The 12,716-nt window shown below is 40.2% G+C and overlaps 3 protein-coding genes across 7 annotated transcripts; 1 reads left to right on the top strand and 2 right to left on the bottom strand.

The window, feature by feature from the left end:
- Positions 1-527: 527 nt before the first annotated feature.
- On the bottom strand, positions 528-4,055 carry LOC112197095 (trihelix transcription factor GT-1). Its single transcript, XM_024337657.2, has 5 exons — positions 3,246-4,055; positions 2,160-2,198; positions 1,576-1,707; positions 1,208-1,432; positions 528-954 (listed from the first exon to the last, which is right to left on the bottom strand). The coding sequence occupies exons 1-5, from the start codon at positions 3,805-3,807 to the stop codon at positions 752-754; spliced, it is 1,161 nt and encodes a 386-aa protein (XP_024193425.1). The 5' UTR covers positions 3,808-4,055; the 3' UTR covers positions 528-751.
- On the top strand, positions 3,977-5,827 carry LOC112197096. Of its 3 annotated transcripts, none has more exons than XM_024337658.2 (2): positions 3,977-4,320; positions 4,682-5,827. In XM_024337658.2, exons 1-2 carry the CDS (start codon positions 4,212-4,214, stop codon positions 5,674-5,676), a joined length of 1,104 nt encoding a protein of 367 aa, XP_024193426.1. In that variant the 5' UTR covers positions 3,977-4,211; the 3' UTR covers positions 5,677-5,827. The 3 variants fall into 3 exon arrangements, with proteins under 3 accessions (XP_024193426.1, XP_024193427.1, XP_024193429.1); XM_024337659.2 differs by having other exon boundaries at positions 3,978-4,320; positions 4,703-5,827; XM_024337661.2 differs by having other exon boundaries at positions 3,980-4,320; positions 4,632-5,827.
- Positions 5,828-7,525: 1,698 nt separating this feature from the next.
- On the bottom strand, positions 7,526-12,495 carry LOC112197092 (F-box protein SKIP14). Of its 3 annotated transcripts, none has more exons than XM_024337654.2 (3): positions 11,066-12,495; positions 10,194-11,023; positions 7,526-9,343 (listed from the first exon to the last, which is right to left on the bottom strand). In XM_024337654.2, the coding sequence occupies exons 1-3, from the start codon at positions 11,583-11,585 to the stop codon at positions 8,789-8,791; spliced, it is 1,905 nt and encodes a 634-aa protein (XP_024193422.1). In that variant the 5' UTR covers positions 11,586-12,495; the 3' UTR covers positions 7,526-8,788. The 3 variants fall into 3 exon arrangements, with proteins under 3 accessions (XP_024193422.1, XP_024193423.1, XP_024193421.1); XM_024337655.2 differs by having other exon boundaries at positions 10,194-10,697; positions 10,794-12,493; XM_024337653.2 differs by having other exon boundaries at positions 10,194-12,489.
- Between the last annotated feature and the right edge of the window lie 221 nt (positions 12,496-12,716).

Raw genomic sequence — 12,716 nt, 5'->3', positions numbered from 1 at the left:
ATTTTGAAATGAAAATTAATTAATGAAGTTGTCGATGCATTGACAAATTTTGGTGCTATTTTTACAAGCTTGATTTGGAACTTAACTCCATCTTTCAATTTTGCAATTCAATTCTAACAATTGTTTGAAACTTCAAGAGGGTAATATCTGTGAACTTGGTTTGGCGTGCTTGGTTCGGGAGGGTAACCAGTTAATTCGACTCATACAATTATTTTCAAAAATAAAAACAAACAAAGGCTATTGACGTCAAAATCTGAAAATCATCTTTCTCGCTCTCTTTTAATCTAATAAAGTAAATAAGCATGCAATAATTATGAAATGTGTTTGTTTTTTCTTTTTCTTATTTAATACGAAAAATGTGTTTCATTTGGTCTGCCATAATTCAAGGTTGAGATTGAGAGAGAAAGAGAGTGTGTCCCTTGCAAATTTGACAATGGGTGTGGGAGCCGGACAATTTATACTTTACGAGACCATGACTGACTGCTAACACCCGTGAATGTAATACAAAAGAATATTCTTGGTCAGAATGAAATGAACAACAGTACAAGACTTGGATTTCTTTGCAACTCAAAACAAAACTACATATTTACAAAAATCGCATGCTCAGGCTATGTGCGTGCAAGAACAGAACCTGTTTCAGTTCTTGGTTATTGTTCTATCTACCATACAAATGTTGTATTCTACATGATTGAACAGTACAAACCCACCCGCATTTAAGAAGAAAATATAATGAAAATGCACATGCTTGCCCTCAACTCACACCACGATATATCGCACCAGGTCGAAGATCATCCATATTTTCGATATTTCTGTACCCATCAAATTCCCGCAAACATGTCCACCCACGGCGGGTTAGGAATTCATGATAATCATCTTCGGTGTAAAAAATCTTCTCCTCTGTATGTACGGGTATGTTTTCTGGCTCATCATACAGGCACACTTTTACAGCCAACCCTGAAATTGGAACATTCAGCATCAAGTTCTCATTATGCAGAGAGAAAATGTTTTCAAATGCATTAATCCGAGGCACTTTAAAGGTCATAACAGGGTGGACTTCAACCTAAATACTGTCTTGGCACCTTTAAAGTTCTCATCTCATCAATTCCCACAAAACAATATCAGTTTTGATGAAATTTTGCAAAATGATATTACGACTTTACTACTGCTTAAGAAGTATCAACACTTGTGGTCAATACAAAACCTATACCTTCGTCAAGATGAAGGGTGTAATTTCCCAGAGGCATGTCCCTGTCAAGACTTCGGACAATTTGATCTTCATCCTCCAACCAGAAGGCGCGTTTTGTTCTCAACCTAAAAGCAGACTTGATGGCCTCCTTAATGGCATCTGCCGAGCCATCAATTCCAATCCTCCGAGTATAATCACCCCAGGTTACTACTATGACTCTCCCGCCATATGATTGATTCTCCCCACCTGCCAAGGGGAGAAAAATTTGATATAACTCCATCATAGACAATGTTCACAACACAATCACATTTGAAGAAGAAAGTCAAGATATTCGAAGCACAAAAACATCAGCAAATTTTAAAACTATGTTTCAAATTTAGTTGACTTACCATTTTCAGGGGTCTCTCTCCAATTCCAAGGTGCAACTCCATTTGCTGCAACTGCATCAGCAGCAGTAATGGCAAGAGGATGACCATCATGGTCCAAACCTGTCTCGAGATTGAGTGTTGGCCTGCCATTAGCTGCACATCGAGCAAGTTAAAAATGGAGGAAGAACATTTCACTTGGAGAAAAAAAAATTATATATAGAAACAAAACAAACGACTTGTAACACTAAGAAAGAGTTCATTTCTCCATTTTGCACCTTCTTCATGCAGGGGAAGTCAGATTGGCTTTTTTACTTTTTTTTTTTTTTTTTTTAAAGGAAGGTATCACTTAATGATTGTTCATTAGACCATGAATTCCATCTATTATAATAATAATATCCTACATTGACTTTTTATTTTTTTATGGAAATTATCCTACATGGACTTTCATATCAAAATTTTAAGTGCTTGCATCTGCATAACCTTAAATCATCTGTTTATTTCCTGAAAGCTTATAAGCAATCATAATTTATACAGTGTTCATGAGTAACCAGGCAAGTTAGGTGATAAAATAGATGTGTGCAAACTCAAATTACATTAGCAGTTACCTTCCACATGTGCAAAGGAAATGTTTGTATCTTCTATCCCTGCATAAAAATGAAATCAATCAATGGTCTTTGTAATGTTATCAAAACATGATGGAGACAGAAGGGGTTTGAGGAAAGAGGAAAGAAAATGTAGTTTTTGTTGCTAAGTTTTCCATTGTAGGAACAGCACCACATTAGCAGAAGTTTTAGAGAAAAAAGGCTAAAGAACATGAGTAGGGATGAATTGGAACTTAGAAGGATGTCTAAGTGAATCATGTACACGAATCCCCATGCAACATCTGATGATAAGGAACAAAAAAACATCAGAACTCAAATGCTAAGCATCCTCATTGTCAATTACAAAACTTAAACCTGGCATGTCCCCAACTCCAGGACACATGTAGCTATTTTATAAAATCTCTAACAAAGTCAGGGAAAAGTAATTGCATATGAAATCTTTCCTTGTTTACAGGATTCGTCTTACTGAAAACAGCAACTTCAAAACAAACTAAATACATTTCCAACCAACTAACCAGTATATTAAATACAAACCACCTCTTCTTGTAGATCCAACACTTTTTTAAACCTAAACAAAATATCTCTGTGATCAACAATTATAAGACAAATCCAATGCAGTACCATAGTAGAACTTTATTTATCTTTTATCATAACAATCACAAATGGAGTACATTTCCAAACCATACCACTTGCCAAACCAGAAACTCTATTATCGCTTCTTCCCCATATTTCCATTCATTTAATTAAGCAAAAGATGAATTGGAAGTCTGAAATGTAGTTAAGTGCAATATCGTAGTAAAAACAATGAGCATGACCCCAAGGCCGGAGCCAGCACCTATCCTCCAACATTCCAGAGCAATTCAAATTCCATATAATATCAGATGAACTTGCCAAGTTTTCAGATCGTTATAGTGTTCAGGCAGATTAATCATAACTAAATGCTACCATTGCAAGAAGCACACAACTCAAGTTATAAGTTCAAGATACCAAGAGAAGCCCTAGTGCATTGATCTATTTTATAGTAACAGTAAGCAGTGAGCACCATCAATTGGGAGAACACATGAAGTTCCAGAGTAAAACGGCCAATACCTTTATCTGAGAAGTGCATAAAAGAATCAACCTTGGGCGGAGTAGGGGATTTGTACTGACCATTCTTGTTTCTTTGTTTCAAAATCTCCTCAATCTCTTTATAATATGACATCTTAGCGGAGCCACTGCCCCGGTCATGATTATGCTTGGCCTTCTTGAACTCCTTAAGCAAGTTCCTCCACTTGTCAGTGCACATATTGGGATTGCGGTCGAACCCTTTCTCCCTCATTTTCGCCGAAATCTGCTCCCACAAGTGCTTGTTGGACTTGGAAGTGTTGAACATGCTGTCCATTTCTCGGCGCAGGGCTATCAAACTCCGAGTCTCATCCTGCACCCAAGTTTCGGCTCTCTTTTTCTGGGGCTTAGCTTCGTGGTCCTCCCCACTGCCGCTGCTGTCCCCCAATAGCAGCAATTGGTGATGCTGCTGCTGCTGCTGATGATGATTCCGGTGATGGGTTTGGGAAACATCCTCATTCGGAACCACCTCAATCATCATGTCCTCGCCGCCGCCTTCGTCCCCTTTGTGAAAATCAACCGGCTGAGGCTTTTCGGACAAATACATGGTCTGTGTGTGTGTTGTTGGGTATTGAAATTGGGTTGTGTGACACAATTAGAGAGGAGTGAGATTAAACAAGAAAGTGAGGGACTTCATAAGTAGCAGCAGCAAACCCATTTATTTGTGTCTAGAGATTTTTATGGGTTGCGTTAAGTAAAAGCTGTTTTTGTGGGAGTGATTAGCAACTCTCTGGTTAGTGGAAGCTTAATCCCAAGCAGCTTGAAGACTCTCAAATTTGAAGCAAAACGACCCGTTTTAGCATAAGAAACGACGCCGTGTTGCTCTTGGGTATAAAAACACGCTTTGCGTCTGGGAAAACGAAATACAGCCACCATTTTACGGCCCCGCGCGCTCCATCTCTGAATTTGCGGAAGCTGCAAAACCCTAGTGATGGTTGCCACCAACTGACGATGAAGCTCGCTCAAGTTTGCTCTCTACATGGAGTGCCCAAACTGCCCGCTTCCTCCTTCGCAGCTGGCAACGGCAAAGTCGTCGCCTTTAATTCAAGACCATTCTCAGGTATAAATTCCGACACTTCCAGGCTCATTTCGGAACCAAGTTGTGTTAATTGAATTGGGTAAGCTTCAGATTGAATGGGGTTTTGCTTCTTGTTTGAATAGCATAAGGAGAAAAATGATTCATTTGGTGAAAGAATCAATACTTGGCTTGAAGGAGGAAAAAAATGTTGTCCAATTTTGATTAGGGGGAAGATTAATCACTGCTCATATAAGGTTACATGTGGCCATCTATTTTGCATTGTTTGTAATGGAAATTTTGTGTTTGTTTGGGAAACGGGAAACCAATACCTCAATGTTCTTATCTTATGGTAGACAAGGTTATTCAATGTGAGGGATATTGATTGGACTACACTATCAAGCAGTGTGTGGCTTTTGTAGAACAGGTCATCGGAACAAAGTAGCTGCCGGTGGCATTGGCGTATCAGCAATGAGCAATGCCTACTGCACTGGATTCTGCAGCTTTCATCATAAAGCAGTGGAAATGCTGTCTTCGAGAAACATGTGTGGAAAAATACTTTTTAGGCCCTTTTCGACGTGCGCCTCACCGATGATCTCTACGAATTTTGCTCTGGTGATGCGTTCCCCATCATCACTTGCGCTGGCTACCCGGGGTGCACTATCTGATGCTCCCCAGCGTTCAGAGGAGTGGTTTGCCTTGCGGCGAAACAAACTGACTACAAGCACCTTCAGCACTGCCTTGGGATTTTGGAAGGGAAACCGTCGACCTGAGCTCTGGCATGAGAAGGTATTTGATTCACAGAAAGAATTCGCGCAAGCTTCTAAAAATGCCATGCAATGGGGTGTGCTCAATGAAGAGGTGGCCATAGAGCGGTATAAAAGCATCACAGGTCGTGAAGTGGGTACATATGGATTTGCATCCCACGGAGAGGAGCGGTTTGATTGGCTTGGTGCCTCCCCTGATGGTCTGCTTGATTGCTTTCAAGGTGGTGGCATCCTGGAAGTGAAGTGTCCTTTTAACAAGGGAAAACCGGAGCAGGGTCTGCCCTGGTCAACGATGCCTTTCTATTACATGCCTCAGGTGCAGGGTCAAATGGAGATAATGGATAGAGAGTGGGTTGATTTATATTGCTGGACACCAAATGGAAGCACAATATTCCGCGTGTGCCGAGACCGTAGTTACTGGGACTTGATGCATGGAATTTTAAGGGAATTTTGGTGGGAAAATGTGATTCCTGCTAAGGAGGCTCTTTTGCTGGGTAATGAAGAAAAGGCTAGGGAGTATATGCCAACTTCTACTCACAAAAAAACCGGCCTTGCAATCGTTAAGAGCTTGGAGTTAGCAAGAGGATCAAAGTTGCTGTGTAGGGAGATTGCTGGCCACATCGAGTTTTACTAGCGACTACCGGCCACAAGTAAAAGGACGAGGAACCCTCATTCTGTATGTGTCAATTGAATTGTACTATACATCGGTTCCAATGTATTTATCAATTCTATTAGATGATTTAGATCTCATCTTATAATTTTTATAGTTCAAATTTTTCGATTCATTAATTGACTTGTTCTTGTTACCTGCAACTTTTGAATTTGCTTCAGTCAGCTCTGCTGAATTCTAGCCTCTTGTTGTTTATCACTAATGCTGAAAATAGATTGGTGCATCTCAGACAATAAGAAAAGGTCACTGACTTGACATGGTTGAATATAAATTTACAGGGCTTGGCATGGATATAGGGTTTACTATTTTAGGCATGGATATAGGGTTTACTATTTTAGGCATGGCTTGACTGCTTGTTGCCTGCTGTGTGACTCGGTCAATATTGTTCACATAGGGACACAGCTTCCTTACCAAAATAACCAGACTATAAACCAATACCATTCCTCAAGTCAAATTAAGAACCAAGTTAGTTAACCAAGACACTTAATAACAGAATAAGCAAAAAGACTGTTGAACCAATTTCCAAACTTGTTCATCCAACATAGCAAACATTGGCCGACCTTGTTCCTTTTCCATCCATTTAAAGAATAGCAAAAGTGAGATAAAAATAAGCAAAATTGTGGTTGCCAAACATTGCCAAAGCTCTGCATCTAAAAGAAGTTCTAATCCAATTAAGAGGCAGAAGTAAAGAAAAGCAGAGAGAATATGGATGGTGGGTTGTCCTGGGCTGATCAGTGGGACACCAATCCCGATCCACCGCCATCAAGACCATCGGAGAATGACAAGAAGAAGAGCAAGGAGGGGAAGAGCAAGTTCGGGAAGCTGAGCTTCAAATGGTTGAAACTCGGCAGCAAGAAAAGTTCAAAGGAGCAAGGCCGGGAAGACAATGTCTGACAAGCCTCTTCAACTCTTTGATTAGCAGCAATACAATGTGAATAATGAGATTCATCCCAATTGTGTTCATTAATCAGTTCTATTAGCTCTGTCACCTCAACAATGGTTCAATAATAAAAGTTTACGTATTTCTCTAACTCGTTAAGTTTGTAATCCAAATGCTGAACAGTTTCATACGCACTTTCTTACAATGTCTATGCAGCAAGATAGATTCTTTGGTTGATTTAAAAGACGATATAAAAATGCTCTGATTATCTCCTCTTCTTGTTATCATCCTTTCACAATGGACTCGTCTCTTTAGTTTCGTTTCCTCAGAACAAAATGTGAAACATGCAAAATGAGGTACATTGTTGATTGTCCGACGAAACATACGGATAATGTAGATTTCTAGCCCTAATCAAAACACCACATCAATCTCATTCTCAAAGAAAAGACCTGTTGTTTCACAAATAAGCTTTGCTATTTACATACAGATTCTGATAGAAGATGTAAGCACATGCAAGAAAGGTGAACATGCCCAAATATGTACGGGGAATAAGTACGCATCGAAAAAGTGAACTAGGGATTTTGGATGGCTTAACAATACGACGTAATTCTTCCTTGCTTCCAGTTTAAACTACGCATTTTCGTTCGTAAGCACCAAAAAAGAAGGTTCTGTTTTCCTTCCGTGGTCTTTGACAGAAGAATATTTGCTTTTGAGAATGAATTTGTGTGGAACAAAGTAAGGTAATGGTAAGCGAAAGTTCGATCTCTCAAGGTAAAAGTATGGAATTTCCAGTAAGGTATCTCTTTCTTCTGACACACTTTTCATTTTCAACAATATTTCTCTATTCGTAGCTTTTGGTAAAATAAAATGGCGAAGGTTTTACAGAACAAAGTCACTATCAAGTCATTTCTAAATAACTGTCAATACTCGATCAACAATGCAAAACGTCATGATGAGAATGATAAATTCCCGTATGTGATTGCATGTTTATTACAAACAAAGCTAATCCTGTGTTTAACGACAACAAAAAGAGCAAGAGACCAGCATCCATCAACAGGAAGATGGATGAGAATACATTAACAAACTATCTCAACAGATGCTAAAAAAATCTAATGCAAGAAATTTATCCCTTGGCATCAGGGTATTGACTCTCGAATTTATTTTACATCATTCAATCATCTCAAAGGAAGCATTGACAAGTCTTCTTTCTAGTTATCAGCCAGAACAATAACAAGCCCAACATATATTCTCCTCGACAGCACAAGCATAACCCATGAAGGCTGCACAGGGCGTGCATAATAGAAGCTGCATCTGTGGAATGAACAGAAATTGATAGTCCTGCACTCCTGCAAGAGACTTCATCCCTGTTAGTGCGCCACAGATGGGCGTGCTACGACAGCAATCTTCGTAACATAAACTGCTACACAGCTAAGAAGAACGATTGGCTTGATTCATTGTGGGATTGGGCATGGCTGAAACAATGGTCACTGTAACTCATTGATTGGATGAACAGTGCAAATTCCACATCACGGTGACAGGTAGACAAGTGCTCTTCAAAGAGCCAGCAGAGAGTTCATAGAGAAGAACTCATAGTATTGTGAGAACAGCACCACATCCCACAGGTACACGAGTGCCTCCTTCAAAGAGCCAACAAATAGGTAAAACCCCTACCACGACAAATAAGTCATCTTTCCACTTTGCTTTTTACAAGAAGTTACCCCTCCTGACGGAGCTGCTAGGTGACATCACATCCCAGTATTCTAAACTTCACAACCCACTATTCACATGCAAATCAACATACTCTCATAAAGTTTTTATTCGTACCAGAGCCAAAGAAATCACCAAGAAACAAAGTTCAAACCTTTGATTGGATGCAGAACTTTGTCTAATAATTCTTCATTTCCTAAGTTACCATCTCTCTCTTTTTTTTTTCTTTTTTTTTTTTCCCTTCTATAGAATTTTCTCAATTCATCACAGAGCATCAACAGCAGGAACAGGCAATACCCTACGAAAACCACCAAAGTTGAAGCCAACTGATAGGCTGAACCCAACACAGTCAGCTAACCCGAGCGGCAATGAGACAAAGGAAACAGTCTTAAAAGTATCTCTTTAGTATTTCTTGATAGATGTCTAAAGTAACCACTTGCAATTTCTCATCCATAACATGTAACAGCAGATCTGCACAACCAACGGTACCTAGCCGTGGCGACAAAAGCTATGATTCTGTTCATGGAAAACAGCAGAGTTGGATGGAACAAACTCTGTATCCTCCCCCTCCTGAGACTTGAGTAGCTGCTTCCAACAATCTGAGCAAAGCAACTCCAGACAGAATGTTTCCTCATATTCACTATCATTAATGCACCGACCACACTGAGCACACCTACCTATGCACAGTGTGCAGGCCCTGCATAACTGAGTAGTATGTTCTTTTCCTTGACAAGCCTCTGCGGGGCAATCATAAACAAGCCTCAAGTTCTGGCATCTAGGGCACATTTCGATATCAATGTCACTATCATCATCACAGGATAAATAAAAGTTCCCTCGGTGATAAAAGTGCGGCTTGCGGGCATTCTGCTGCATCTGGCTATCAGTGCCCAACAAAGATTTCAACTCTTCAAAATGCTTCTGTGTCACACCATAGAGTCCGCCAATTCGTAAATGCTTCACACCATGTGCACCCTTAGACTTAAAAGCCTTTAAGCTATTCACAATGCCCTCAATACTGAGTCTAGTACATCCAGGCACACTTAACTGCATAAATGAAGAAGCTATCAGAAGCTTTTAACCAAAAAAGCAAGCAATAAAACACTCCAAATTCCAATGCTTTCTTGTTTGTTTATTAATTTTTTAATAGCAAGAATCTCCCAAATCTGCTTTGCAAGCCCAGGATCAAAACTGGGGAATTAATGTCAGTACTCTAACTGGAATGTCTATAAACAAAAGACAAACAGAGAAGGGGTCATTGTGCCAGGAACAAGTGGTATGCTACTTGGTTTGTGTCATTTGATAACTGCTAAACCACAACCATGTAAGCTAAGATCCAAAACATAACAAATGAGGTTAGAATTTCCAATCCAGATGAGGAGGAGGGGGAGGGTTACCTCAACATGGGACTGATTCAAATTAGATTACTTAATTATTACTATCGACACAACAACAAGAAATGAAATGGTGTGTCTAAGCTAGATAGGAAGACATGCATTTTAATGACATTTGTTTGTAACTGTAACTATCGCTTGGTAACGAACAAACATGCAAACAAAAAGGATATTCTGTCTACATTTCCTAAAGTGTAGAAAACAGCCAAAACTAGGGGCAGTGAAGACCACATTTTCCAGGGAAGAATATTAATAAAAACATACAAATCTCAGCACCTAAGCTGTATTAGGAAGTAAGGTTTATTTACTTATTTTTACGAAAACTAACCGTGAGTATGAGATCATGAAGTTTAAAGGCGAACATCAGTAAAGAGACAGTAATAGGAACAGAAACCCACACCAAAAATTCAACAAATCAAATAGACTAGAGCAGCAATTAAAAAGGTACAAAAATTCAGCATTTTGTCGGTAAATAACAATGATAATATGAAGTCAATACTGACCTTGGTAAGCCTAGGATTATTTTCAAGCACACGCTTGAGACCATCGTCAGTGATCCTAGGGCACTCCACCAGGCTCAAGCATTGCAGATTTCCTTGAGCCCTATCAGTCAATTGCAAAAGAACTTCATCTGTAATTTTCTCATTCAGTGGCTGATCTATGTGAATACTTCTCCACATAAGGGGGTCGCCACGAACTGTAGAATAGAGAGATCTGCAAACCCTTTCCACAACAAGGAGATCCCGCACACCCAGATAACTAAGGGCCAACATCAAAGCTCCATCATGAGCTCCTCCATCTCCAACAGAGCAAATCCCATTGACATGCTGAGGCTCTACATTTTGCTGATTGGAAAAACCACAAGTTTCATTGCGAAAAGACAAAATGTCAGCCACTGCACAAGCTGATTCGAAATCACCTTGGAAGGATGATGCATCAGATGCATCACCAATCCCCTTCTCTTTCAAACACCCACCAAGTCCACCATGGCAGGGTGGATCAACAACCTGCTTCTCTTTTGAATACCCAACCAAACCACCATGGGAGGATGAATCAACAACGCCAACCAAACCACCATGGCAGGATGAATCAACGACAACAACCTGCTTCTCTTTTGAACACCCAACCAAACCACCATGGGAGGATGAATCAACAACCCCAACCAAACCACCATGGCAGGATAAATCATCGACCTGCTTCTCTTTGGAGCACCCAACCAAACCACCATGGGAGGATGCATCAACAACCTGCTTCTCTTTAGAACACCCAATGAAACCACCTAGGGAGGATGCATCACCCACCTGCTCTTCTTTCAAACACCCAACCAAGCCACCATCACCCACCTGCTTCTCTTTCAAACATCCAACCAAGCCACCATGGGAGGATGTGTCACCCACCCGCTTCTCTTTAAAACACCCATTGAATCCGCTTGCTACTTTAGACTTGCGATCAACCCCAAGATTCCCAGGGAATGTCTGGAACCTCATAGCATTATTCCAAATAAAATTCAACCCCGCAAAAAGTTCATAATTCCCATTGCTAGTCCCCACATCATCCCTTCCATAACACCCATAGTCCATTTCCAAATCCTCGAGCCACCCCGTGATGGCCGTAAAAGTTGTACTTATATCCATCCCAAATGGATCCGAAGGCAAAAGATCAATAATGTCATTCGAAACTGGCTCCTGTGAGCTGCCCTTATCACATCTATCCCTCCCATAATCAAAGGGATCCTCCACATCCCGGTTAGAGTGCCACGGCCTACCAAAACCATCTCCATTCCTCTCCGAGATACCATCGGCAAGGTACCCATTGTGAATCCTCATCGGTGACACCAAATTGTCCTCAGACAGATGAGCTGGAAAGAATGGTCGATGGGAAAAATTCAAGGCCATCGAAACTACACCCCAACCCAATTTTTCTCTACATGTACAATACCCTACCCTAGATTTCCACAACCCTTTCTTTTCTTTTTCTTTTTCTCCTTTTTCTCTCTCTCTTTTTTTTTTTTTTTTGGTTTTCTTTTTTCTTTTCGGATCAAATAACTGAGGATAAAAAATCAAGAAAAAAAAATTAAACAAAAGGAGGAAGATCTACAAGGAAAAACCCTCAATTTCTGATGGCAAACTAAAACGACGCCCAAAAATTTCACAGAGTTTCACAGGAAGCAGAGAACCTAAAAGATCAGCTAAGAATCGAAAACCAAAAACCCACGACGCCGTGAACAATTTTATCTACAAGAAAAGAATCAAAGAATTTAATTTTTTTTTCCAATTTTTTTTGTCTCCGTCTAACCTAGGGCAAAACCCAAACGAACAAAAAAAAAAAACAGAAAAATTGAATACAGAAGAGATCAAATAACCAATACTTCTCTAAATCAGAAAAAGAAAAAATTACCAGAACCCTAATTTGGTCGCAATCGACGGCGGAGGACACCGAGCCCTATTTTGCAGGGGAATAAAGAAAGAAGAAAGAAGAAAGAAGAAAAAGGGAGGAGCCTTATGTCCGATTCGTCTCCGGAAAGAGAACCAGAGTTTGTTGCGGTGGGAATCGATCCGAATAGAGAGGGCGAGGGCCTGCCGATCGAGTTCTGAAGAGAGAGAAGGAAAGAGGAGACAGAGGGGGAGGCCGAGAAAGGACGGGAAAATTGAATAAATCTGAAAGAAATATTAAAAACGAAAGAGGGGAAAATATTTAACGGGGGTAGGGGTGAATTGTCCAATTTGGGGAGAGAGTGGGGAGGAGGACACGTGTCGGTGGTTTAGGAAGGGTTACTTGTTCTTCGCACCAAGGATGTGGCGGGAGATGGAATCCTTGTTTCGCTCTCAATCTAAATGGTTTGCAAACCCCCTCCCGGCCTCATCTCTCGCTCCCTTTTTTCGAGTTCTTCTCTGTTCGGCGTATGACATATTCTAAATTTTTTGTCGTAGAATTGAATAAAAATAAATAAATCTAACGGTTAAAAAATCTAACTTAATGATATTTTGACATTGAAAAAGAAAAAAGATGAGAAGATTTTGTATGAG

The sequence above is a fragment of the Rosa chinensis genome, chromosome 4 (assembly GCF_002994745.2).
Source record: "Rosa chinensis cultivar Old Blush chromosome 4, RchiOBHm-V2, whole genome shotgun sequence".
Taxonomy (NCBI): Eukaryota; Viridiplantae; Streptophyta; class Magnoliopsida; order Rosales; family Rosaceae; genus Rosa; species Rosa chinensis.
Note: the sequence above shows the minus strand (reverse complement) of the source record. Positions and strands in the feature narration are given on the sequence as shown.